The sequence below is a fragment of the Haliotis asinina genome, chromosome 2 (genome assembly GCF_037392515.1).
Source record: "Haliotis asinina isolate JCU_RB_2024 chromosome 2, JCU_Hal_asi_v2, whole genome shotgun sequence".
NCBI lineage: Eukaryota > Metazoa > Mollusca > Gastropoda > Lepetellida > Haliotidae > Haliotis > Haliotis asinina.
The window spans coordinates 9,116,399-9,142,084 of record NC_090281.1 but is presented as its reverse complement, the minus strand read 5'-3'; the positions used below and the strand labels follow the sequence as shown (position 1 = coordinate 9,142,084).

The 25,686-nt window shown below is 42.6% G+C and overlaps 2 protein-coding genes across 5 annotated transcripts in view; both read right to left on the bottom strand.

Annotated features, from left to right (window-relative positions):
* Positions 1-204: 204 nt before the first annotated feature.
* On the bottom strand, positions 205-6,467 carry LOC137274799 (lactase/phlorizin hydrolase-like). The gene is made up of 8 exons (XM_067808132.1): positions 6,305-6,467; positions 5,363-5,493; positions 4,432-4,689; positions 3,805-3,901; positions 3,239-3,481; positions 2,263-2,392; positions 1,062-1,246; positions 205-454 (listed from the first exon to the last, which is right to left on the bottom strand). Exons 1-8 carry the CDS (start codon positions 6,465-6,467, stop codon positions 234-236), a joined length of 1,428 nt encoding a protein of 475 aa, XP_067664233.1. The 3' UTR covers positions 205-233.
* Positions 6,468-7,455: 988 nt separating this feature from the next.
* Positions 7,456-25,686, bottom strand: part of LOC137273206 (protein mesh-like) — a 66,160-nt gene continuing 47,929 nt past the window's right edge. For all 4 annotated transcript variants that reach the window (XM_067805709.1, XM_067805708.1, XM_067805706.1 and 1 more), the window contains exons 4-18: positions 23,180-23,339; positions 22,548-22,805; positions 22,017-22,162; positions 21,249-21,394; positions 19,893-20,165; positions 19,393-19,652; positions 18,885-19,028; positions 18,381-18,536; positions 17,537-17,680; positions 16,409-16,534; positions 15,585-15,830; positions 14,792-14,974; positions 14,316-14,460; positions 12,220-12,312; positions 7,456-11,035 (exon numbers count right to left, since the gene is read on the bottom strand). In XM_067805709.1, coding sequence (XP_067661810.1) covers positions 10,951-11,035; positions 12,220-12,312; positions 14,316-14,460; positions 14,792-14,974; positions 15,585-15,830; positions 16,409-16,534; positions 17,537-17,680; positions 18,381-18,536; positions 18,885-19,028; positions 19,393-19,652; positions 19,893-20,165; positions 21,249-21,394; positions 22,017-22,162; positions 22,548-22,805; positions 23,180-23,339 — 2,565 coding nt within the window. In that variant the 3' untranslated portion in view covers positions 7,456-10,950. The remainder of the gene's footprint in view (positions 11,036-12,219; positions 12,313-14,315; positions 14,461-14,791; positions 14,975-15,584; positions 15,831-16,408; positions 16,535-17,536; positions 17,681-18,380; positions 18,537-18,884; positions 19,029-19,392; positions 19,653-19,892; positions 20,166-21,248; positions 21,395-22,016; positions 22,163-22,547; positions 22,806-23,179; positions 23,340-25,686) is intronic.

Below are 25,686 nucleotides of genomic sequence, written 5' to 3'. Positions count from 1 at the left end.
TGATAAACGCTGGGGTGAATAGGTAGTTGTTTCGTAAAGACATTGGTTCGTTTTAGGTTGTACCATTTATCTTCAATCTACTAATCAAAATGCATCGCTATACTTCATGAAATGACACGAAATATGTGCCCAATATGTAGCAGCAGCAATAGTAACAGAAGCAGCAATAGCAGAAGGCTACTAACTCATGGTGTCAGCAGGATCTGGGAGTTTTGTGATTTAATTTAGATAAATCATAAAGATTGTTTCTCAGATGGTGGCGGTTTGAAGCCATTATCTGCGATGACTTGAGCGATAAATTTAGCCGAATCTTTTGGGATGCGTGGTCTCGTGGGGTCCGAGAAATTGACGTAGTGAAGGCCGAACTTCTCCGAATATCCCCGAGTCCACTCGAAGTTGTCCATCAAAGACCAAGATGTGTAGCCCTTTAGATTACACCCATCAAGACGGACGGCTGGAAGCAGAAGCAATAGACAACTTCAGTAAGGTCGATTTCAGAGTGAATGAGTTTAGGTTTACGCCATTGTTTGGCTATATCGCGACAAGGGACTCCAGAATCAGCTTCAGAACGACTCATCGATCGTATGCGTGGTTAAGCGGATGTAGGGGTTGACCGGAGAGCAGAAGGTCCGTGGTTGGATCTCCGAAATCGCTATACCACGGAAGCACAATGGCGGTCAGGGGCAAGGGGTACAACGAGGACTGCTAGCTGACTGTGAATGAACATACTGTGAGTTGGGCTGCCATTTTAAACGGCATTTTACGGGGTAGCAGGTTTAGATGAAGGGCGACTTAATGTTTAATACAGGATCCAGACTGCCGCAATATATTCGGAATATTGCCGAGTGCGGCGTTAAAAAAAAGAAAGAAGAATAAAAAACTTTAAGCGTTCTGGGAATAAGGTCCATTCATTAGACCATGAAGTCGTCCATGGTTATTGGTTTCTCGGGACGGACAACTTCACAGAGGTTGTAGAAACGTATATATTGTCCGGTTTAGGGAAGCGGGAGGTACCGGACAAACTGAGCTTCACTACTTTACCGTGATGTTGGTGTATTCACCTTTCAACATCTCATCCAGATAATCTCTGTAGTAGTTGACTCTGTAAAAGTCGTGTAAGCTGCCGTTGTTGTCGGAGACGCCGTTCTCGGTAACATAGATAGGCATGTTATTGTACGTCACCTTAAGCCAGTTCAAAACGGCACGTGCTCCTTTTGGTGTGTACCGCAACCACGAGGACCCGGATCTAGGAAACAGGAACTGGCGTCATAACCAGAACTGAATGAAAATTACAAACTGGCTATTCGGAAAAATCATTGAATGTGTCTATATATTGTTGTAAAACCGAGATCTTACTATACTAGACATATTGATATTTAAGGTTATAAATAATAATATACATATAATAATGTATTTTGTACATTGTGAATCTAAATAACTATATCTAAATATAAATGTATAGGAAGTTAAGGTTCTTGAGAGGCATTTTGAAGTAGGTATTCAATTTAAAGGCAAATATTTCGAATGGCAACTTCTTACAATATTAACTTTTACAATAAAGAAGAAGTTGTCATCCATAATATTTACCTTTTACTTGATTAAAAAGAGGTCTGAATACTATATTCCACAACATCAGACATTACCTACGTCCCCTGATTGGACATATCCCATGCAACATACAGCTGTACACGCATTTTTGACGTCACGACTTACAAAGTGTAACGACCCGTGAAGGTCCCGGGGTAGAATAGGCCTTCAGCAACCCATGCTTGCCATAAAGGGCGACTCAGCTTGTCGTAAGAGGCGACTAACGGGATCGGGTGGTCAGGCTCGCTGACTTGGTTGACACATGTCATCGGTTCCCAATTGCGCAGATCGATGCTCATGTTGCTGATCACTGGATTGTCTGGTCCAGACTCGATTATTTACAGACCGCCGCCATATAGCTGGAATATTGCTGAGTGCGGCGTAAAACTAAACTCACTCACTCACTCACTACAAAGTGTAACGGTCGGCAAGCCTAGCGCGTCCCAAAATGTGTGGGTGAGTCTGAGTGAGTCGCATGTCACTGACCGGTGGAGAGTTTCCGGGAACGTGCGACTGATGGGAAGTAATGGCTCGCCCGTTTCCGTGACATACACACAGATCGCCTATCGGCTCATCAGGAAATGACACGAGTTGGTGACCAGTGGTGACGAACCATGACGAATAGTATTCCGGTGTCTACGAATTATTGTAGGTATTTTGGGGTATGAGTAGTACTTGGGCCATTTTGGGTCTTTCTCGGAGAATACATCCTGGTCTGCGTGGTAGCTCGGTGGGTTGTATGGCATGACCTTGGGGGATGTTAGACTCGACGTGTAGTAGTTCAGTCCCAAGAAGTCGGCGGTACCTGGGAAGGTGAAGGACGGCTGTGAGTGATCAGTCAGTCCATGAGTCAGTCGATCAGCCGATAAGGGAGGGAGAAGGTGAGGGAGAAAGGGTTATTAGTGAGATGAAGTGAGTCAGTATGTGAGTGAGCCAGTTTAATGACACTCTAACATTTGACACTCACTCATTTGAATCATACCACAGTGTGCTAACTGGTACGAAATGTGAGTGAGTGTAGTTTGACGCCGAAATCAGCAATGATTCCAGCTATATGGCGGCTGTCTGTAAAGAATCGAGTCTGGACCAGACAATGTGATCTAGACTCGGACGTCGAAGAAATGCGTGTCACATATTGCATATATGTAGGAAACAGAACCCAGGCGTTTGGTATGGCGAAAGAACGCTTATACCACTTGGCTACCCTCCGCTAGTGCAAAGGGTGGTGTCAGGCTCATAACCCGAGAGCTAGGATCTTTGCTCGCAGTATCCGTCATCTGACTGTCCCGTCAGAAGGCGGCAGAATGAAGTAGGTTTTCAGACTCGTTGACCTTAATGAGTGCGAGTTTATCATTACACAACTCACCAGTTAAAACTCGATTATTTACATTATGATGTTCCATGCGCAGAACATTGCTAAAGTTAAGTGCATCTAAATGGGTGATATTATTCACCGTAGACTAAATATATATAAGTTTGATTGCAAGAAATAAACCCATTTAAATTGAAAAGAAGCTCTTTGGGGACCAGGCATTCAGCCTGGACCTGGGGATATCTAGACTTGCTTCATTTGTTGCTCCAGCATTGCAAGGAGAGCTAGGCTTCAGGGAAAATAATATGGCCCGGGGACTGCGAGACAGACTACACTCACCGTTGATCAGCCTCTTCTCCTCATCTGTGAAATGCGGGAGTCTGGACGTAGTGAGACCTTCCTCTCTACTCTTCATGTCCACCTGGAATCTCATCACATCCGGATACTCGCCGTTCACAGTGATTGGATGAGCAAACCAGCCATGTTCAAACTGATTGGCCCGTTCCGCTGCTTCAATATCAGCTGCACTGCTGGGATCTTTGGGCTGGTTGAACACCATGCTCAGAGTGATGCCGACTTGCCCTGTATGGTGATAATCACGGGCGACATCATCATCATCATCATCATCATCATCATCATCATCATCATCATCATCATCATCATCATTATTTCATTTACTATAATTATTGTTGGTTGATGGCGTACCATTGTATCTAAATGGCATAGTTCATATTTCACGATAGCCATCACTGGATTGTCTGGCCCAAACTACCGTCAAAGAGCTTCAGTATCAAAGACCTTCAATGTTTCAGTTTTGCGTTTTAGCTTTGTTGTTCGCAGTGGACAATATTCCAGCTAATATTCCAACATTTTATTGTACAGACTAGCAGTCGGGGTTACCTGACCTTTCTGGTATGCCCTGAACTCCTGATCGTACAGTCTGTAGACTCTGGCATGGCTCTTGATGATGTTGTGGGCCACGACGTAGGGGTACGTGCCGGGTTAACCTATTAAACACACACTAAAGAGGTCCTCTTATCTGGCATGTATATCAGTATTGGTCTAGACGACAATTACTGGTAGACGTTGAACTGGGAATATTCTGATCGACGGATTAGACAGATCACAGTTTAGTTACCAGAAAAACAGAATGGTGAGTGAGACCTTTTAGATACTTTCTGGGTACCCAGTGGTTTGGTGGAGCCATAGACACGTCTACAATACAGAGCACATATGTAATGCGCCAAACCCATATAATGAACACAACAATGCATTTGCATAACTGGACCAAAAGAACAGTGTATATAACTCTATATTATCTTCCTGGGGAGTATACAACCAGATATCTAAATAGGGGACAGAACGTTAACACTGGCCTTACCATCTCATTCTACCGGGTACCCAAATGGCAAACAGAGACATATATTACGAACACTCTCTTTTGCCTTAGGAGATACCTCTTGCAACTTCGGTGAGAGGTCACTCACTCCTAATTTACACATTAATTTGGTTTTGTTAGAATTATATCTTACCCGATCACCGAAGGTTTTGAAACACAGTTTGGCGTAGCCGGTGAAGAGATCGACGATGTCCCCGTTCAGCCAGCCCCCGATTTCCTCAATGGCCTGAGGAAGGTCCCAGTGATACATCGTGACCATTGGTTGGATTCCATTTGCAAGGAGCTCGTTGATTAGCCGGTTATAATAGTCCAGTCCTGATTGGTTGATGACAGTACCATCCCCATAAGGCATCACCCGTGGCCAGGATATTGAGAAGCGGTAGTGGGACACCTATCGTGAAAGAAAAGATACCCCACACACTAACTTGTCTTCTCTATATGAACACGTAGACATGAAGATGCGGGTTAGCATTGGTATTCACCAACCGAATGCTTGTCGTGAGAGATGACTAAAGGGATCTAGTGGTCACTCACTTGGTTGACACATGCCATCGTATCCCAACTGCAAAAATCGATGCTCATCAGGTTGATCACTGGATTGTTTCTCTTGACTCGATGATTTACAGAGGAACATATTTACGATATATTGCTGTAATATTACCGCGTTAAACAACAAACAAACAATATCATATGTCCTGAAAATAGCAACTTCATCACGCACCCCGTCGCTTAGTCACCTTGGTTGGTGTAAATAGTGGTGTTGGGGTGGCCTGGTAGTTGAAGCGTTGGCCCTTTACGCCACAGGACAAGGCTCAATTCTTCAACATGATTAAACGAGTGAAGGCTATTTGGGAGCCTTCCTATATATTATAAAGGAAAGGTTCAGGGTCTTAAAACAGTTGAAATAATTTCTGTTGCAATTTGTGGTGGGTTCGGTCTGAGTCTTACCAGGATGACTGGACTAGATGTCCTTCGCAATATTGCTTGGCTCGCGCTGAGATGAAAGACTTGTTTCCAACCGCACTCACACACTAACTCAAGACCTAAGGAGGGTGTCAACGTACCCCTAGAGATTTGAGAAGCTGTACATCCTCCTGGTACTTGTGGTAGCTGTCGCAAGAGACGTCGCCTGTGGCGCCGCCCACGATCTTGCCCGGTTCTCTCACGTACACATCCCAAATGCTTGGGCCTTTTCCTAATCAGGGGATGTAATTAATACACTTTAACAGATTCCGTCAGATATCCGTTCATAACTCTCTTTTGAAAACGGAATAATACGTCAAAGCAAGAGAAGGACCATTCCACATTACTGTTGTCATTATGTCAGGACAGATGAACTACAGTATGTTAAGAAAATGTGTGGTCGAAAAATCTTGTTTTGATATAGTATGTGTACAGGTTTTATTTGTAATCGACATCTGCACAAATAACCGTCTTCCAACAGCCATTGTTCACTCACGCTCACGGAGTATGTTCGATCGTGCATAGTCTGTCTCACAGTCCCTGAAGCGAATATTTTCTCTTCCAAACAATCATTTCTACACCGCAAAAGCTCGTAATAAACCAAGTCTTGATTTCCTCAGGTTCTCACATCTGACAGGGAATGCTCTCAATCCAAAAGAAAGCATGCAGAAGTGTTGCGTTTCTTTTGCTGTTCGGTATATCTAATATTGTTTCTATCAGACATTCAGAAACTAAGCGCTAGTCTAGAAAGCGCTATACTGAAATGTTGTATGTAGGTTACTATGTACCTAATGTTCGAATCTGATTTATATTCAGGGCATGATCCAGCATACTGCATGCCACTTGTGTGTGTAGGGTGTTTTCAAGCTTGTAACCGAGTCATGTTTGTCAGTATGGTTTTATCAGGTTTCAGTGTTTTGGGGTGAATATCCATTACACATAATTTAAACTCCTTATCCTCCTGACTCGACGATAATTAGGCTGGAGGAAGCCGAAATTGTCACTCGCTCACTCATACCCGCACTCGCTGCAAACTAGCGTACCGTCTTCGTTCCAGGCACCTTCTATTTGGTAGGCCGCTGTTGCAGTGCTCCAAAGGAACCCGTCAGGAAAGGTGCCATAATAGAAGTCATCCTCGTACTCCCTGGAAGCTTCGTATCCTGACAGCTGCAGCAGTAACGACACTAAACACACCCACGACATCATCGTTAACACATCAAGTACACTCTATCTAATCTAATGTTGGGGTTGATTCGACATGTGTATGTCTCCCACGGACTGCCTCGTTTTTACATTTGGGTCAAAGGTTACGTCCGGGCTATTTATGCAGTACTTAAATAGACAAGTGAACGTACAATAACGGGCATACGAAAGTCACGTCGTTGCTGAACAAACTATACTTCATCAAACTAAGTGTTCTAAGAGTCAGCTGATCTGTTGTCAGTACTAGCTTTATGATATTTGTTGCAAAATTGTCAAATTATGTGGTCAGTCAGTCCCACGGCCAGTATGGTTTTGGAGCACTGTGATCCCTCTGTGTAGTGGGGTTCCATGTTCTATGTAGGGTCGACCTCTTTTCCTACTATCTACCTTCCTCGACGCCCGACCCGCGGCGATCCGAGTAACTAATCTTCAGTAACTAATGCTTCTCCTAAGAGGCAACTAAGGGGATTGGGTGTTCAGACTCGCTGACTTGGTTGGCACAGGTCATAGTATGATCGATGCTCATACCGTTGATCACTGGATTGTCTGTTCAAGACTTGATTATTTACATACTGCTGCCATAATCCTGGAATATTGCTGAGTGCGGCGTAAAACTAAACTCAATCACTCTCCGATGCCCATTGCAGCAAGGTCACGTTTTGAAACTAAACTCCGTGCTCGGCACAGTGGACCAATATGAGTCTTGGACGCGACAAGAGAACGTCTTACTCGCCAACCCTCCAGTTTCCCGAATGTAAGGGGAACGTTACATGTTGAAACTATTAATGTTGGAGTAAAATGCGGGAGGTTGATGAAACATCTATCCCTTTCATCAGCATTACCGTTATCCGACGGTGTGGCAGTTCGATGGGGGAGGAAATCCCGAAGTAAACACAACGAACAGACAAACCGCATACCACCATGAAAGCGATCTTGGACGCCACTATCACACATAACATGCAGAAGTAAAAAAACAACAAATTAAATACTCTAATGTTTCATATTTTATTTCAAATTCAGTGGAGCATACTATTTACACAATCAATAAATAAGCCAGTTTGCCAGTCACCTCTGATGACGATAAGGCACACAATGACGGCTCTTCGCATTCTAAGACAAGGTAAAATGGAGGCACATTTTTTTCATTGGAACGTTTCTGTCAGATGGTATTAGATATTGAATGTTGGAAGTGCTTCCTGGTCACCTTGACATATACTACTCAAGAAAACGTAAGGACATTCAGAATCTTCATATTTCCATACTTCATCTGTCATGACATGAGAGAGTAACCATACTAACATGGAGAAATCGCGTGATCCTTAATTTTTTAGACTAGTATATACTCTAGTGTTAATCCCCACATTCAATATTTAATAGGGCCCCATTCCGACAGAGACGTTCAAAATTCACAGTGAACACGTGAAGTGTTCTATAAATAGAAATGACGCCAGCACTCACGTTGTGCCTAGAACACGTGACTTGTATCTATGGAAACGGATCGTTCATGTGCAAAGGGACAAAACTCCAGTCAACATACACCTTCCATTCACTGTGACTTTCAGGCCTTAACAATCACAGACGATTCGTACAACAAAGAAAAATCAAAATTTGCTTGACATATTCTCGCCTGGGGCCCAACTGATAAGTGGTTAAGGGCCCCCATTGAGATTTACATCATCCAGTTCTGGTTTCATGTCTATTATAGTGAGAAAAAAAGTATGATGCGGTTACGGAACTGTCATACATAGATTCCAATGACAAAAGTTACACAGAGTGACAAAAGTTTCAACCACTCTGTCAAAGACAAATGATTCCTGCAAAGCATAATGTGAAACTGAAGTGTAACCATACGTCTCTCGTCTATAGATAAGGCAGATGTGTGCAAGTATCTCTGAAACCTATTGTACAATGTTTATCAGTGTGAGAGTAGCAGAATGACTTATTGGGACATTTATAACACAATGAGCAAAATGGAAAATGATTCTAAATAAGCATGAACGATATTTATCAAAAGAAAAGCTTGTTCTGAAATTAAGAAAAAGACAATCGGTCTCGACCGGTGAAAACATCGCTTCAATCAACGTGAATGTTGTCCGGATTTTTCAGTAAGAGTTATCTTTCTTTGAAAAATGCATTTGGATCAAATCGAGTATATCCGCCACATGAAAGCTCCACCATAGCGCCATAGCGTAACTAGCGTGATTCCTCTTTTCTCATAAAAAGAAGGAAAGAAAGTTTCATTTGAAAATGCATTGGGATAAGGAACAATGTTTTCATGGCACGACGTCAGATCAACACATATGAAATCTTTCTTCTACATGTACGACTTGACACTCCATGAGCAAAATAGGTTGTCTCTCCCGTCTTTGGTCTTAAATATTGCACACGATACCAAATATGTATGTAAATAGGTCTTAATATTATGGTTATTGATCTCTCCCTGAAGACATAAAAGTCGCATTAAATCACCTCTCCTTATCCTAGAGGTGTCATGTTTGTGATTCCAAAAGAATTATGTAAAACTGATTTGTCTTTAAATAGTTCCAGTTAACGAGATATATTTCAGTAAGTGACCACTATCTTGATATTGGCGTCACCATCATATTATTGCGCGAACAAGGGCCAGAGAGGAGGTACACAACGATGCACGATTATGATGTTGAAATGAAACTGTAAAAGAAATAAATGCTGCAATGGCTGCAAACATGACGAGGGATGAAAAATGATACCGATGTGATTTTTAAATGATGAGGACGGTGGGGTAGCCTAATGGTAGAAGTGTACGCTCATCACGCTGAGTGAACGAGTTCGATTCAATACATAGGTACAATGTGTGAAACCCATTGTTGTGTCCCGGCCGTGACATTGCTGGAATATTTCTAGAAGCCGCGCAAAACTATACTCTCTCTCACTCACTCACTCACTCACTCACTCACTCATTCACTCACCTTAGATGATAAAAACCTGCGACATACAATTACTAAATATTCTGAATTTGATGTTTTCTGGAATAGCAATAAAAACACATAACGTTGCTCTACATTTCATGACAATTCTGGGAAAGATCTGTACCACGATTCTATAACGTTGGAATCTATAAGTGCCTCACGTAACTCGAGGTCTGTTTTAAATGTGACAGTGTTGTAATACATTTACGAGTACAGCCGTAAGGAATAGATCTATGTACAAGTAATCTTTGGGAATACAATGAGGTATATCACAACACACCAGTCATACAGTCTTGTAACAGACTGTAACCAGTGACCTTAACCTGCATCTACTGTAACCGCAACTTCCGGGAGGTGGAGTTTGATCCACTGGTAAAATCAAAACCAAACCAAACGCTTCAAACGTTGGTTATGTTTGTAGGGCAATCTAATCTCAAGCTATATTATAATATCTAATGAACACAATCACAGGTGTTACCCACAAATACTGAATTAAATGATAACATACAGAAATCGTGTTTCTATAGGTGCTGTACTTTCCTACAAGTATTTTCGTTTGAGTTCCATTGTGCCAACTGTAAATATGTTTGCTTAAACAGTCAAATCCATATTTCGTTACTATCTAACCACAACTAAATAATAGACAAATGTGCACATTTTACCAAAGGCTTATAAGAAGCATTTAGGTTATAATGGATACTATTGATGCCCATATGACTGACTCATAAATACATATACGACATATTGTTGAACTTGCGGTTACGCTTATCGAACACCTTGTGTCAGCACCGATTTTAAATCATCCATTTTTAGCCGCCGTTTCATGCCCAACGGAATCTGCGTCGGTCGATTAATGCAGGCTGGTTATCTTCTGAGGTTGCGCTGAATAGTTACGCCCTCTGCGTAATCTACACAGAAAGAGGTCTGTCGGTTTCCTGCAGGTTCATTCCACACCACAGACTGATAGAAACATTGCAACATCTGTATGCCTTCGACCTTACAAAGCATATTCGCACACACAGCTCCCCATAATTAGCCGTCAATGCACACCACATAATCATTCTGCACAAACAATTACACAATTACTTTACATCAGTTCTCCATTCACAAAGTAGCGTTTCCTCAAGGTCAAGGTCAGTGAGTGATTATAAAACGGGAAAGACAAATGAGAGCATACGGTGACCAAGGTCAGGGCACAGCCTTGACCTCCGTCAGCACCGGTCACGTGACGCACGTTGTCACGTGCAGCCTTCAGTTTGATCCAATCACACTGCAATATCTAGGAAAGCACTGGTTGCATTATGACTAGAAAATCGTACTCTTATATACAGGAAGTTGAGAAATTCACATATATACAGCCTTTGTTGTCACTGTTTATGATACACTCTTATTTGTAGAACGCCCTTTCATCACGCTAGATTCACTATGAGTGTCTGTTTCCAACGTGTTCAGCACGTGTTCAGTGTCCACACACATGTTGCCAAGTTCACGCTCGGGTCACTACGTGCACGTGGGTCACAGGGACGTCTAATGTCCGACTAGAAATATTCTTCATATATAGTTGGATCAACATATGTCGGTCGCGGGATCCTGAAGGCGCCACTGTCGGCTAACTTGTTCAAACTGAAAAGGAATATCCAGAAAGTTAAAACGGGCACACTTACACTTCACTTGTAATACTTCTCACAGCTAAAAAGCGATTGAGTGAATATATTTTTGCGCCGCTTTTAGCAATGTGCAAGCAAAATGACGGCGGAAATGGGCTTCAATCACTGAACCTATCCAAGGAACTGAACTTGGGTCTCCAGCTAACGACGCTTTCACCATTTAACCATCTGTCCCTCTTAAGCCTTTCGCATAGTATCCGCGTTCATATAGAACCGTGTATGTTAAATACACCCATCCTCTTGGAAAAACTGTTGAAAGTGAACGTACTTCAGGAACAAATACAATACAAATAGAATTAAGGCAGGAGCGTAGCAAGCCATTTTTTTCGTGTAAGCTCGATAACTTGCAAAGCTTAATATATAGATCGTATTGAGGGCTTGTCCACTCTCTATAGCAACAATCGTTGGTAAGGCCAAGGCTTTACTTCATAATGGTAGTTACACCCCTGTAGGTTCCACTACACTATATCAATATCACATGCTGCCCGAGCGAGGACCGAGGCCTGTGACAGCTGTGATTGGATGAAATAGTGTAAGATGTGTATGTGTTTTAAAAGCACATCCACCCTGTTATTAAAACTGACCACAATTTTAAGTATTTAGTGCTGTCATTTTTATCACCATGGGTTATGCTTATGTGTGTACGTATATTTTGAAGTGGGTGACATTCGGTGCGGAGCTGGGGGTTGATGTGTTCCGCTTCCTGTGCTTGGCAAATGTGCCGGACAAGTTGGCCACAACTTGTGTTTTATTGTAGCTTAGAGGCCAGACTGTGCCCATGTGTATATGGAATGGCTGTTGATAGCCTGGATATTTTTTTTTTAAATATAAGGTTACTATAGAAGTCTATGGGAAAACATTTGGTGTTGTGTAACCTGTAAGGTTGACGTGACAAACGTAGTCTGCGACAAGGGACGTAACTCATGCTGGGACATAAATTTACAGGTCTTTTTGTCCGTGCAGACATGTCCCATTTTAGGTCTGGGGTTCGAGCCTCTGATTGTCACAAGGCCACGACACCCTAGCCGCGGAGACGATCATATGATGCATCAAGACTGTCGGTGGATAAACAAGTTCAGGAATCTACCCAGTATAACTCTACAGTCATATAAATTCACCAAACAAACCAAAAATACCAACCTTTGCAAAAAGTATTCATTTGCAAAAACTGTTGTTGGAATGTGAGGTGAGGGAGGGAAAATATGGGGAAGTTCTACATCTTCTTTTGTCGATCTGAAAACAGAGGAAAACGACAATAATTTTCAGGAGTAAAAGGAAAATGACATTTCATGAACCAGTACAAACCGGGAAACATAGTGACTATATCAGGAACTGAACCAGGTAAATATGGTGGACAAGATACTCCATAAGTCATGAGCATTAAGTGCCTATACAAACCAAGGTATAGTCGTAAGCCGCATTTTGTGATGTCACAGCGGAGCACACTAGGAATGGGCTATAAACATTGTTATTCCACCCCCCCCCCCGAAACCGAACCCTTAAAGGTAAATGCTTCGAACACTCTTCTGTCCTACCAAAGACGAATAAGATTTGTTTGTTGTTTAACAAGAACATATAACAGCAGCAGACGTCATGATCAAATGACGAAGTAATCACGTATCAGAAACTTCAGTCCCGCCAAGTAAGGTTTACTAACATCATCAACTGATCATGGATGCGATTGCTGAAGGCATTTCCACAGCTGACAAACGGTTCCCGCAGATTGCTGTAGTAATTGCAGTGTCACTGCAGGCTGTGGTGAGTATGATGCAACAGGAACACAGAGCTCGACTTAGGAGAAGTTAAGCTACTTCCACCAGGTGCAAACTAAAGATAAAGACCTATTTGCACCTGATAAATTCCAATCGCAGTAACGTAGTGTGTCAAAACATCAGAGGTTCCGGTGCACACATTTCCAAGATGTAGTCCCCATTCAACCATAGAAACACAGACAACACGCACGCACGCACTCACGCACGCATGGATGCGCAAACACACGCACACGCACACGCACATAATCCTCTCCATCCCCCTCACCCACCCACATCATTCACACCCTTATCCCAATCACCATCATCACCTATCCGCTCTTATATCCACGACTAACATCATACATAGCATCAACAATCAAAATACCATTCAAATCCGTATCACTACAAACAGCAATAACTACTACATCATTAAAGAATCTACAACAATGTTGCCATTCAAGCGTGGAGAATATAGTACTATAATAATTGTTACAGCACAGCATGGGGGTAGATAAAACAAAGCAGTAGTAAACGCACTGGAAGGTCGCGTCAGTCGATGGGTAGATCGTGGGAAAGATAGAAGGTCGACATGTTAATGAATGAAGGCTTACGATAAGGTCAAACGCGTTACTAGGTGTGGCCGGAATTAGCTGTGTACGATCCAGTGATATTTACCCTACTAATTCGTTTAACATTTAGACGGCGAACCAGAGACGACGGTACTTATTAAGGAATCATTAGAATCTGCTTATAAAATAGCTGAGGGAAAAACATACTGGTCATAGCCGGCATAACTGCGAAGCACTTACATCGCCATGATGTAACGATGAAAGATTCAATTACTCAAGTTTAGTTATACCACTTCTCAGTTTCGACGGATAATAGTTTCATAACTCAACTGATTAAATACTGACAAATGCTTACATTCACCATTCACGTATTCATCCATCCATCCATCGATCTCGCCTCTTCTAACTGCCCCAGTTTAAACATCCACTCGCAAACTAGTATATCCCCATAGCCGACAATCGGGGAATCAAAGAATCGCTAAATCTACAACCATCCATTAATCCATTTATCTGTGTATCAAGTCACACACCTCTTGCCTGGCGAAGCGCATGTTTACTATAAGTACAGAACATGCATTGAGTTACAAGTTCCGGTAGGGGGCGACGGCATGTTTCCGGTTACGAGTGTATCACAATGTCCAGATCGTAAATTCCTCACAAAGGACACGAATTTATCGTTAGTTCGCAAGTTCCAACGCCTTTTCGTCCTTTTCTAACAATCTTTTTTGTGATCGCTCTGGCTGAGAAACGGGCCTGTTTTGACGTCATACTAAACACTATACGCAAAGTGACATCATACTAAACACTATGACCTCTGCACAGACCGATTGGTTTTTGAAGGATAGCGACTGGCCAATCAGATCTTTTGACGACTATAGGTGAAGGTCAATGCACAGTGTAGTATATGACTTCTTACCCCTCCTCCGAGGACCTCTTCTTCCTTGAAGACCGACAAGTACACACACACACAACTACAACTACGATAATGACGACGACACCGCCAGCGGTCCCTGCACCAATGAAAATCAGCGTGGTTGACGACATCGTGTTCGGGACCTTTACTGTAACAAAGAAACATTGTTTACAAAACAGTTATACTATAACGCTTTGGATACACACTAATCTCCTCATGATGACTAATTACAAAAGAAGTCACAAAGGTACGAAACAACAATGCTTTAATGTTGTGATTTAACTGCATTTAAGAATTAAATGAAATAGTCCACACCTATTGTGTTACCTTGAGCTTTTAGATTTTGGAGCAAAATTACACATAGATGTATACTGAACAGCAAAAGAAATGAAAGTTTCGAAAAAAAATGAACTCTCAATATAAATATTCAAAAACTTGGCCAAAAGCAGTTGCGTTTCTTTGCTGTTAAGTATACTGACCTTCCTCGACACAGACCGGTGCTGTTCCACTCCACTTGCTGTTGGCCTGGCATACCAATCGTGTGTCCCCGAACTTAAGTTCGTACCCTGTATCACACACAAATTCCGCCGTCGACCCTTCTGTGTAACCAGACACAGTTCGGTTGCCGTTGGCGATGGTATCCAGGTAACTGCACCTCACCACTGGAACAAAGGACATGGTTATTGACAGAGCAGGAGTGAGTGAGTTTAGTTTTACGCCACACTCAGCAATATTCCAGCTATATGGCTGCTATCTGTAAATAATCGAGTCTGGGCACAACTGGTAGCCGATGACATGTGTCAACCAAGTCAGCGAGTCTGACCACCAGATCCTATTACTCGCCTCTTACGACAGACCTGGAAACACGATAATGATAGATCTGGATGATGTGCACAATATTGAACGACTATTCCTGGATGCTGGTCTCCAGTACTATAGCCTAGTCGTATGAAAAGATCAAATGATAGGCCACCATCGGATCGTTGATATCACGCCTCATGTCCTGAAGGCGTTGATAGTTGTTTTCAATATCGATCATTGGACAGTCTGGTCAAGACGAGATTATTTATTGGCAGCAGTCATATAGCTGGAATATTGCTGAATGCTGCCCTAAAACACCCCCTACAAATGACGTGAAAGAAATGATTCGGAAAAATGGAAATTCCATGTCAACACATAACGTAAATTCCTAAGCAAAAAAGAGACAAATATCAATGGTTTGGGTGACGTCAGCACGACGTCAGTGACGTCACGTCAGTCTGGGCTGTTTACCTGCTTTGATGCTATTCCTTCTCTCCTCGAATCTTTGACTAAACGCTTTCGTACTCATGGCAATCTCAGCGTCGCCAGTCACCTGATAGTCAAATCTACATTGTTCATTGCTACCACAAACTTCCTCCGTTCCGTTGCGCAAGTTCTCTTTGTCTATACTGTCTATAAACACTGGCTTCAAAGCCTCGCCCGTGTCTTCGGGACGCAGTAACGGTGATAAAATATTTTCATCCTCCAGAACAGACCCTGTGAATAGAAAAGAATTCACACGTAACTGTGAGTACGTCAGTGGGTGAGTGAGTTTGATCGCACTCCGACACTTACGTTATTAGGGGATCGGGTGGTCAGGCTCGTTGACTTGGTTGACACATGCCACCGGTTCCCAGCTGCACAGATCGATGCCCGTGCTGTTGATCACTGATTGTCTGGTCCAGACTCGATTATTTACAGACCACAGTCGACTACTTCGGCCAGAGGATATTGTTTTATGCCGCTTATTTCAGCAACAGTAACGCTGCTATTTCACTTGACAGAGCCACTGGCGTTGAGAATCAAACTTTAGGTAAAGGTACATGGTTGTTTTTCTGCCATATATGCCACATTACGATGAGACACACCACCCGAGGAGCCGACGGGTAGCCTAGTTAAACTGTTAGCTCGTCACGCCGAGGACCTATGTTCCATTTTCCATGAGGGTACAATGTGTGAAGCCAATTTCGGTGTCCCCCGCCGTGTTAATTGCTAAAAACTGCACAAAAAGTACATTCACTCACTCACTCACTCGCGCCACACAACATTACAACACAAACATGTGATTTACTTACACGTCATCCCGAAGTCGTAGTGGATCTGCCCCATTGTGGCATTAGGTGACAGGACTGTTCCGTTACGGCATACAAAATCATCATTCGCGTTACCGTTGAAGTTGCCCAGCAACCCTCGTAATCTTCCTGGTAAGACAAATATGACCATATTGATTACAGCAAACACACTTATGAAAATTCAGATCATGGAAACAAATAACATTGTAATACTATGCATTCGGCAGTACCGACACACAATTGTAAGGGTTTTTTCCCGTCATGCTATATGAAAGAAAATATAGATATTTAAGGAAATCGGCTTTTGATTCAGAATGCACAATTTGTCTTAAACGTCACTCTCAGCACTTTCCCAGCTGTGTGACGACGGCCTGTGTGTCTCTGAAACCAGTGATTGATATTGTCAGCATCCATAAATTTTGTCCTAAACTGACACTCCATCTTCTAAAAATGCCACTTAAAGTTACTTTCAGACAGTTCAGAAGAGATGTTTACAGACAAGGAGTAAGAACACCCAGGATCTCTGTGCCCGGTAAACCCGGCCAAGTACTACATATATATCAAAAGTAGTTCAGATAGAACAAAGCTGCATGTTTGTTTCGTCCGGTAGTAGTAAATCCGGTTTTGATATCAGTGTCCAAATTGACCGGAATTTAACAACATTGTATTCCCGGTGTAGCCGGGTTTTAATTACCAGTGTTCATTTCCCTGACCTGTAAGTCAATCGGTGTGTCTGAGAATGACACGAATCCTTACGATTGCAAGTCTCGGAGTGACAATTCTAACGATTACAAGCCAGTTTAAGCCAATCGGTGTGTCTCAGAATGACACGAATCCTTACGATTGCAAGTCTCGGAGTGACAATTCTTACGATTACAAGCCAGTTTAAGCCAATCGGTGTGTCTCAGAATGACACGAATCCTTACGATTACAAGCCAGAATGACATGAAACTTTACGATTGCAAGTCTCGGAGTGACAAGAATTCTTACGATTACAAGCCAGTTTGAACTGAGTGTTGTCCACATAGCTAAACATGAGAGTACAAAGACATGGTAATTTTGTATTAACATATGGGCACAAATTAATCCACTGCTTCATTAGCCAGTGATTGAATTGTGACGGTTGTCTACCTTTGAGTTGCTGTGATCCAACCATCACCATGATGTTTAAGAGTTTGTCTGTCGCCTGCATCAGTACCGATACCCCGGCTGCATTGATGACCACGGTCACCTCTGCCGTGATGTTGCTCGTTTTATTGAGATACACTGTAAGTCCTGTAAAACGTATATGCATAAATGATTATCTCTCATTACGTTACAAGCAAAAGAAAAACGTAAAATTACAGTGCGATTCAAGACGTGAAGTACAACAGAATCGCGAGTGATTAATAGATTCGGAATGCGACAAACTGGTTCAACATTCATTGTTTGATCAAGGCTTATTGTTCAAGGCTTCACTTGGCAATATTTCAGTTACATTCCGGCGGTCTATGAATAATCGAGTCTTCACCAAAGAATCCAGTGATCCATGTACGTCATTAGGATACGATGACATGTGCCAACCAAGCGGTACAGTAATCTCTACATCAAGATATGGCAGTGGTCGGGTTTGAATGAGTGAGCGATTATGGTTTTAGGCCTATTTTAGCAATATTCCAGCAATATCATGGCAGGAGACACCAGCAATGGGCTTCATACATTGTACCCATGTGGGAAATCGAACCCAGGTCTTTGGCTTGACGAGTCAAACCTTCAAACACTAGGTTACCCCACCGTACCTGGTCGGGTCTGGACAGAGGCCTTGCACCTACGGGCATTGCATTGTTGATCATGACATCAGTGAAAACGATTGTTTGAGGTTTCTAAAGTCTTAACAACAAGGTGAACAAACAAGATTCCAAACCACGATTATGTTAACCACATAACAAAATAGTCATGCAATATGATGAGTTTTCTTTGGCACTTATAAACTGACCGTTTAATTCTGAGGTAGATGAAGTGAGGTCACGTTCTGTTCCATTGACCAGGAATTGGACAATGTCTTCTTCGTCGAGACGAACCTCCAGTACGTCAGTTAGGTTACGTATCGTCACTGCCGCCGTCGTGAACATCGTCGCGTTCTGTAGCTCGTCTAGAAATCAGAATGCAAACTGACATGGAAAAGGTTCAGTCAAATTGGCACATTTTCCTTACAAAATAAGTCTAAGGGAATTCATACCGAAAACAACTTCTGCAGTCTAAAATATTCAACATGGTTTGCGAGTTTTGCCATTTGGGACCGAGCATTTAATATTCTGACCTTTCACTTGAAACAATTATTTTTAACAACGCATTTTAGAGCATTTAAGCAACCGTTTTTTAGCCCGGAGGAAATATTTTTACATACTTTCTGGATGACATTTATCATAAAAATATCAAATGATCAGACCCACAGTTTTTGTCTTTCATGTTATTCAGATCATGCCGACAAATGGCTCACCATTAGTGTCCCTGGCTCGAGCTGTCCTGACTTGAACCACAACACTGCTGTTGTCGTCCTCCAGCAACACAAACTCCCCCTCCCCGTTGAATGTATACCCCTTACCGTCCAGCGTTACTAAATGGGGGTCCCCAGCTGCCTGGGCTGAAATGAGAAGATATGTAATTCTGAAAAGGTCCAGTTTCCAGTGTGCCCTCAATAAGAAGTCTGTTATGGCACTTGCCAAAAGTCAGCTATGGTCGCTGACATCTTGTGCCTTACAAAAAACAGGGTGCTACAGCTTATTAGCAGGGCTTAGGGCCTAATTTCTACCAGATAACGAAAAGCAGTGCGCTACGGCTTATATTCTTTCCTATGATGAAAGTTAGGGTGATACGGCTTATTTTCTCTTGGCTGACGAAGCACCTGGCGGTAGGGAGTATTTTTACAGATGTTACACAAGTTCTGTGCATTAGTGTTTATATCAATGGCAGTCAATTTTTAAATAAAAAAAACAGGCAATGCTTACCTGCTGAGGGTGGTGAATACCCGGCACAGGTAACCGGTGGTCGATGGTAAGCTAGAAACTCCCGACAGTGCGTCTGTGAATATTGGCAACAGTGGGTGTATGGAAGCACATCTTGGTCAAAATACGAGAAAAAAGCAACGACGTCGTCGCTCTGAGATCTGTAATGATATCGCCCTAGAGTGCCACCGCCGTTCGGCCCCTGAGCATTCAACAACTCCCCATCAGCATCGTAACAACAAACTTGGCTGCCTTCTGAAGACCTGTGGAAGTGAAACATGTAAGTCAGTGAGGGGAGAAGCTGGATTTAAAGCCGCTTTGAAAGGATTCTAAAAATATCCCCACAGTCTTAAATAATGAAGGAATCGAAACGGACCGAATCGCAGGCTTGACCAGTTTGATTACTGAGTAAAGGGGGAATGGAAATCGTATTCTCGAACTACATCATCATCATCATCATCATCATCATCATCACCATCATCATCATCATCACCATCACGTACCCCTGATAATTTGACATGATACAATCCGTTGCCCCTCCTCTGTACAAACAACTACGTTCTATTGGGTCCTTTGAGCGCTGGTTGCAGAAGGGGTCAGGCTGGTACCTCCCCGTGTCCCCATCAGCCTGATTCCTCGTGCACGGACAGGGCTCCCTCTGTGTCAGGTTCAGACCCCGCCCCTCCCTGTCCATCCAAGCCCGGCACCATTCGGCAGACACTGAAGGACTTGGCCACCTGGCTGGGAATACGTCAGACCATATCGCCATTGCAGACCTGGAACAAAACGTTTGGTTAACATACAATCCGGCATGCTCTCAATATCGGTCCAGGCAGAAGCTTGTTAAATTATAATCATTTACACCACCTCTAACACTCTTTAAACCGGCATATGTATCTCAGCTCTCCTATTGATTGGCTGATTGGCTGAACATGTCTAACCAACACAGTGGATTACCACCTGCCTTGAGTTCATTGTCACTTGACTTATAAACTGGCAGGCAAACAGTTTCCGACATTAGGAAAAAGAGGAGAATTCAGTTGTATTTTACTGCACACGGAAGATCATTCTCAGGTTGAAAAGGGAAAAGTCGGCGTAGAGGGCTTCAACTGTACGCAAGTTCCATAAAAGTCTATAAAGTTCCACTAGTCTGTGTCACAGTCCGTGAACGACATTATTTGCCCTAGAGCCTCTCTGCAACCCTTTTTGCCCCGTTGCATAGCACATCTGAGTGATTTGTTGAAAGGACGATCTGGGTGTTGTTTTACAAACCGATCTTTATATAGATTTTATCTCCTATACCTTAACGTAGACCTACTGCTGGCGTAGCGCAATGGTTGCTTTCTTTGCACAGCAACCCCCAGGATAGTCTGTCGTACAGACCCTGAAGTTTACATATCCGAGAAAGCCCACGCAAGTCTAGAAAATGTGGCAAGTCTAGATTTTCACAGCTTCAGGGTCTGTACCAATCTGCTGAATTCGTAGCCAGTATATGGCTGAAAATGAAGAAAGTCTCAGGGCTCCATTTCATTATATCATTGTTTTTCACTATGAACGTTTTTTTTAAGTAAAAGATGTTCATTTCAGAGACTAGCTGTTAGTCTACCCCCAGGACGGCTAGGGGAATACCAGAAGCCATGTAGGTCTTCCGCGGAAACCCTTTGGGCGACACCTGCCGCCGTCTTCCCCTAGTAATCTCTACCCTACCTATAAATCACCTACCACCGCCTAACTGTAATACTCTCTAAACCGTCCATGCGTCACACACCATTGTCTACCACAAATAACGTCTAACCCGCCCATGAGTCACACACCATTGGCTACCCTTATGCTCTCTAACCGGCAAACAAGTCACCTACCCGTTATTCTCGCTATCTTGGCCGCTAACTTTCAATATGGCTGCCGTTGATATATTTTGAAGCTTGAAGTGAAACAAGGACCTGGATGACTGGTTGATGTCGGTGAAGTTCACTACCCTTCTCAGGGAGGGTGTCCCGTTGACATTCTGCAACATACAGACACATGTACCAAAATCGACAACACGAAAATTGCAGATAAAACGAACTCCAAGGGAGAACATACAAACAGTTCGACTCATCAAAAGTTGGTCGAGCAAAATTTCGGAGGAAACGTCTGACCTCTTCGGTTAGAAGGAGGTTGCGTTCCTGCATTGATGCAAGGGGTGGGCATACAGGATGTTATAGTGATGGCAGTCAACATTTAGTGAGTGTAAATCAATACCTGCTTATCCTTATTATGTTTTGTGTGTCTAGGTACTCTGGGTTAAGAATAATGACTGCCTGAAAACCTTCCAACAGAATATCTCTGGTGCAGTGACGGTTTTTATTCTTTCACATTGTCATGACGTTATCTTGTCATGCAGATTAACCTGGGTGCCGTTGTACAGACAACCTTAACGCTAAGACTTCCGTGAATCTATGTTAACGTATGGGAGTTACGTCACCTTAGCGACAAGCACCCTTTTCCCTTGCCTTACATGGATTCACAGTGTGAAGTTCATATCCCCGCTTCTTCCCACTGTTGTGATATTCCTGGAATATCGCCAAATGCGGTGTAAATCAATATTCGTAGATTCATTAAAAAGATGCGGCAACAGGCGGTATTACCTTATATTCTAGAACTTCAACAGTGATGTTGGTGATGTTACTGGACGGAAAACTGAAATCATCCCATGATATATTCACGGACTGATTGACGAACCACTTGTGGGGGTCCAAGCGTTTAACACTGGGTAGAACCTGAGCTATGTTCACTGCGGGAAGAGAAAGCAAGGTTATAAGTAACTATTTGACTCATGGTAATCATTCGTTGGTCTTCTTTATAAACATCAACAGATTCATGAACAGTGCATTTATTCTTGAACACGTTCTCTTGCTCCCCCAAAGGATTGTTCGTTGCCACGTTTGACCTTTTCCTTTTGTCATCACTGCCAGTGTCCTTTCAACTGATTGTTGATTTCTCACTTCCGGTACACAGACACTACTTCTGTTTCTACAACCTCAAACACATGTGCCATTTTCTTTTCAACCACCTACAACACAGATATTTTCTTGTCGACTATCTAAAATATACTGGGGAATAGACACTATTCTCTTTTCCTTCTCGCTCTTAAGCAGATACTACCTTCAACTACTTACTTGTAGTATATGTGCCTGTGTAGTTCCAGCCACCATTATCTATATTGAGTGACAGGGAAAGGGGGCCAGTCCGAAAGACGGTTGGTGTGATGCACAGTGCACGAGCTGATGAATAGTAAGTGCATGGGAATGTGATGTTGACGTCATCAAAACGAGCCAATAGATCGTAACCTTCATAAAAACACGGACCAGACAGAAAGATCCTCTGACCCCCAAGGACATGACCTGAACCAGGCCAAACAAGCACTTTTCCGCTACCTAAAAAAAAACACAAACAAACGCATGTTGAATATGAACTGATGTACAGAATAGAACTGCATGCCAGGTTTTCATAACATTTTTCAAAATGTTCTTTGGGAAGTTGGGCAGAAATGTGTGTACTTTCTTTTGTACGACAGTATAGTTCCACAGTATGTGGAAGCAATCGTGTTTGGGCCAGACAAACCTGTGACGTCTCCCTGAGTACATGTGGCACGGGGATTATCGGTTAACCGCGTTGCTCTTGTTACTGCGCTACTTCAAGGAGAAAATTAATGATTGATGACACTGGAATATATCCATAGTTTAAGGGGTGACTAACTGAACTTACGTCACATACGTCAACAGGTATCAAAAGCGGGAAAGAATCTTACCTTTATCGGAACAACTTCCTTGTATAGTAGCAGAGTCCACACGGAATACCCATTTACCGGGGATGTCGACGTTGCTTGTCAGAGTGAGGTTCAAGACGGCGTGCTTCCGTGCCCCCGGAATTTCCATATATGTCTTCCGGTCACCAGCGTTAAATCCAGCCTGTTGTGGGGAAAATGGGGTCAGCATCTCGCAATATCTCGTCCTGACGAGATCTATCATTCCTACGGGGGTACACTGAGCAATATATGTCCGGAAAGAATATCCTACCAAAATATCAGCATAAATTTGAAGGCTTCCTCAGCAGAAACCATCAAACTCCGCATTACTACAAAGAGAAACTGTTTATAAACTGATTTTTCGTCTTATGACGTACATCAATGAAGACGGTAAAATTTGGCAAGAATAATTATATTCGTTGAAATGGCAAAATCCATGAAATTGGCGAAATTATTTGGAAAATTCACTCGGTTAAGGATAATAGTATTTCCGAATTTTCTGCCGCGAATTCTTTTAAATCGACTCAAGCACTAGAGTCCGACATCAATGGAATGGTTGAAAGTATTGAATTCTTATTTGTTTAGTTATAAAACTGCAGTTCAGTCGTTGCAAAATCGGTTGCTCTGTCAGAGGTACGAAAATTGGTAAGTTTTTGTCTGGGCGTGTGCAGTTCGGTAGGTGGATCGATATAGCTTCTGCTGTCTACAACAACTAACAAGCATATCCTCTGACTTTCAGTCCAAGGCAACCGCCAAGCTTTATACCATCCGATAAGCGTACCCTCCGTCTGTTCAATACGACAACCAACAACCGCGCCCGAGGTTATTCATGACTACAGACAACCGTGCCGTACGTTTGTTTTTTCGACTACTATTAAGTCTGCTCTGTTGCTTAACTTTACCACAACAATAACGTATATCTTTTGTTTACGGCAACCGACAGGTGTTCCCTATTATGTTGTTCATAACAGCCATGCCAACGTCTGATGTTTACGACAACCGTGCCCTACGTTTGATGTTTACGACAACGGGTAAGCGTGCCCTACGTCTGAAGGACTGCGACAACCCGTGCCCATCGTCTGATGTATTACGACAACCGACAACCGTGCCCGTAAATATGCTACGTATCAGACATGTATTGCACAGCTAACAGGTATCTCAAGCCATTGGCACTTAATCCATGACGTCACCAATACGCCGAACGAGTGACGATGAATAAGGTGTCAACATTCAGCCTTGTTCTCTGCCAATGGGATTTGCTCCTAAATATACCCTCCATCATAAGTTCCACAAAGAACCTCCCGGAAGCGGAAGTAAACATCATAAAAGGCATCTACTTTGTGCACCAACACCACTGACCACTTTGTAGTGTTTGATTTAGTCCAGATCATATGTTCCACATATTGCCCTATTGCCTGTGCAATAACTCCATCTTTATACATGTAATTCACATCTAATGCTGATGTCATAAATACAACGGAAAACATATCACGCAACAATGCTCTAAATCGATGAAATACTATTCATATTATTTCAGACAATGTATGAAACTTAAGAATATTGTCTCTGTCAAAAGATGAGAGCCATAACCCTTACGATTTCGTGCTGAATTTGCCTTTCATTTCTCATAAAGCATACAAATGAAAGTTCAGACAAATATTTGTTTTGTTATCGTTGTTTGCGCATCATAGTTTGTTTGACATTTTCGTTTTCGGTATATTTCCTTTCTTCTGGATGTGGAGAATGGGGAGGTGCCGTGGGAAGCGCATTCGTTATTCGTCTATTGTCAACGAATTTCACTGTGAAACTTGAGGAGCATATTGAGCAAACAAACCCTCACTGTAGAGAACAGGGCTCTGAGATTGGGCGTGTACACAGGTAGCTGAAGCATGTACAGGTGAATAGTAGGGAGAAGTAGTACATGGGTAGGATATGTAGTATACTCTAGTACATAACATAAAATACTACATCACAGCACTATACTATCTACTTCAGCCCTACACATCAGAAAGAACCAAAGACACAAACACGATCAACCACCTTTTTGCAAAAGTCTTTAAAACATCTATCCTGATAAACTGATCTTATAAAAACCCCAAGCCTAATATACTTACGCAAAATCTCCAAATTCCCAATTATTCTTAAAATAAAACGATTTTCGAGGCTCCTTTCATTCAGCCCAAACATCCATTTCACATTTGTCCGGTTTGGCAAAAATACCCTGTTTTACCAAACTACCCTTTCACGGGAAAAAGAAATATTCCGGCAAAGGCATCTTTTGGCGAGTATTGCCAAACCTCTGGGAAACAGAAATGCATAAACTAATGTTGGACCATGATAACGATAACGAAATGACCAATCGATGACGATGTGTTTCAGATGGACAACCTGGTTTTGTTTTGTATTGTCAGCCAAGTAAGCCAGGGAGTGAGTATTGTTTTACGCCACTTTAGTAATATTCCAGCAATATTACGAACAGGACGACACCAGGATTGAACTTCACACATTGC

Excerpts from the sequence above, each read along its gene's own strand:
- LOC137274799 (XM_067808132.1), bottom strand. The coding sequence starts at position 6,467 with ATGATGTCGTGGGTGTGTTTAGTGTCGTTACTGCTGCAGCTGTCAGGA. Across the intron at positions 4,690-5,362 it reads AGCTTCTCAAATCTCTAGGG|GTGTCCCACTACCGCTTCTC; the intron begins GTACGTTGACAC and ends CTTTCACGATAG. Across the intron at positions 1,247-2,262 it reads AAAGACCCAAAATGGCCCAA|ATCCGGGTCCTCGTGGTTGC; the intron begins GTACTACTCATA and ends CCTGTTTCCTAG.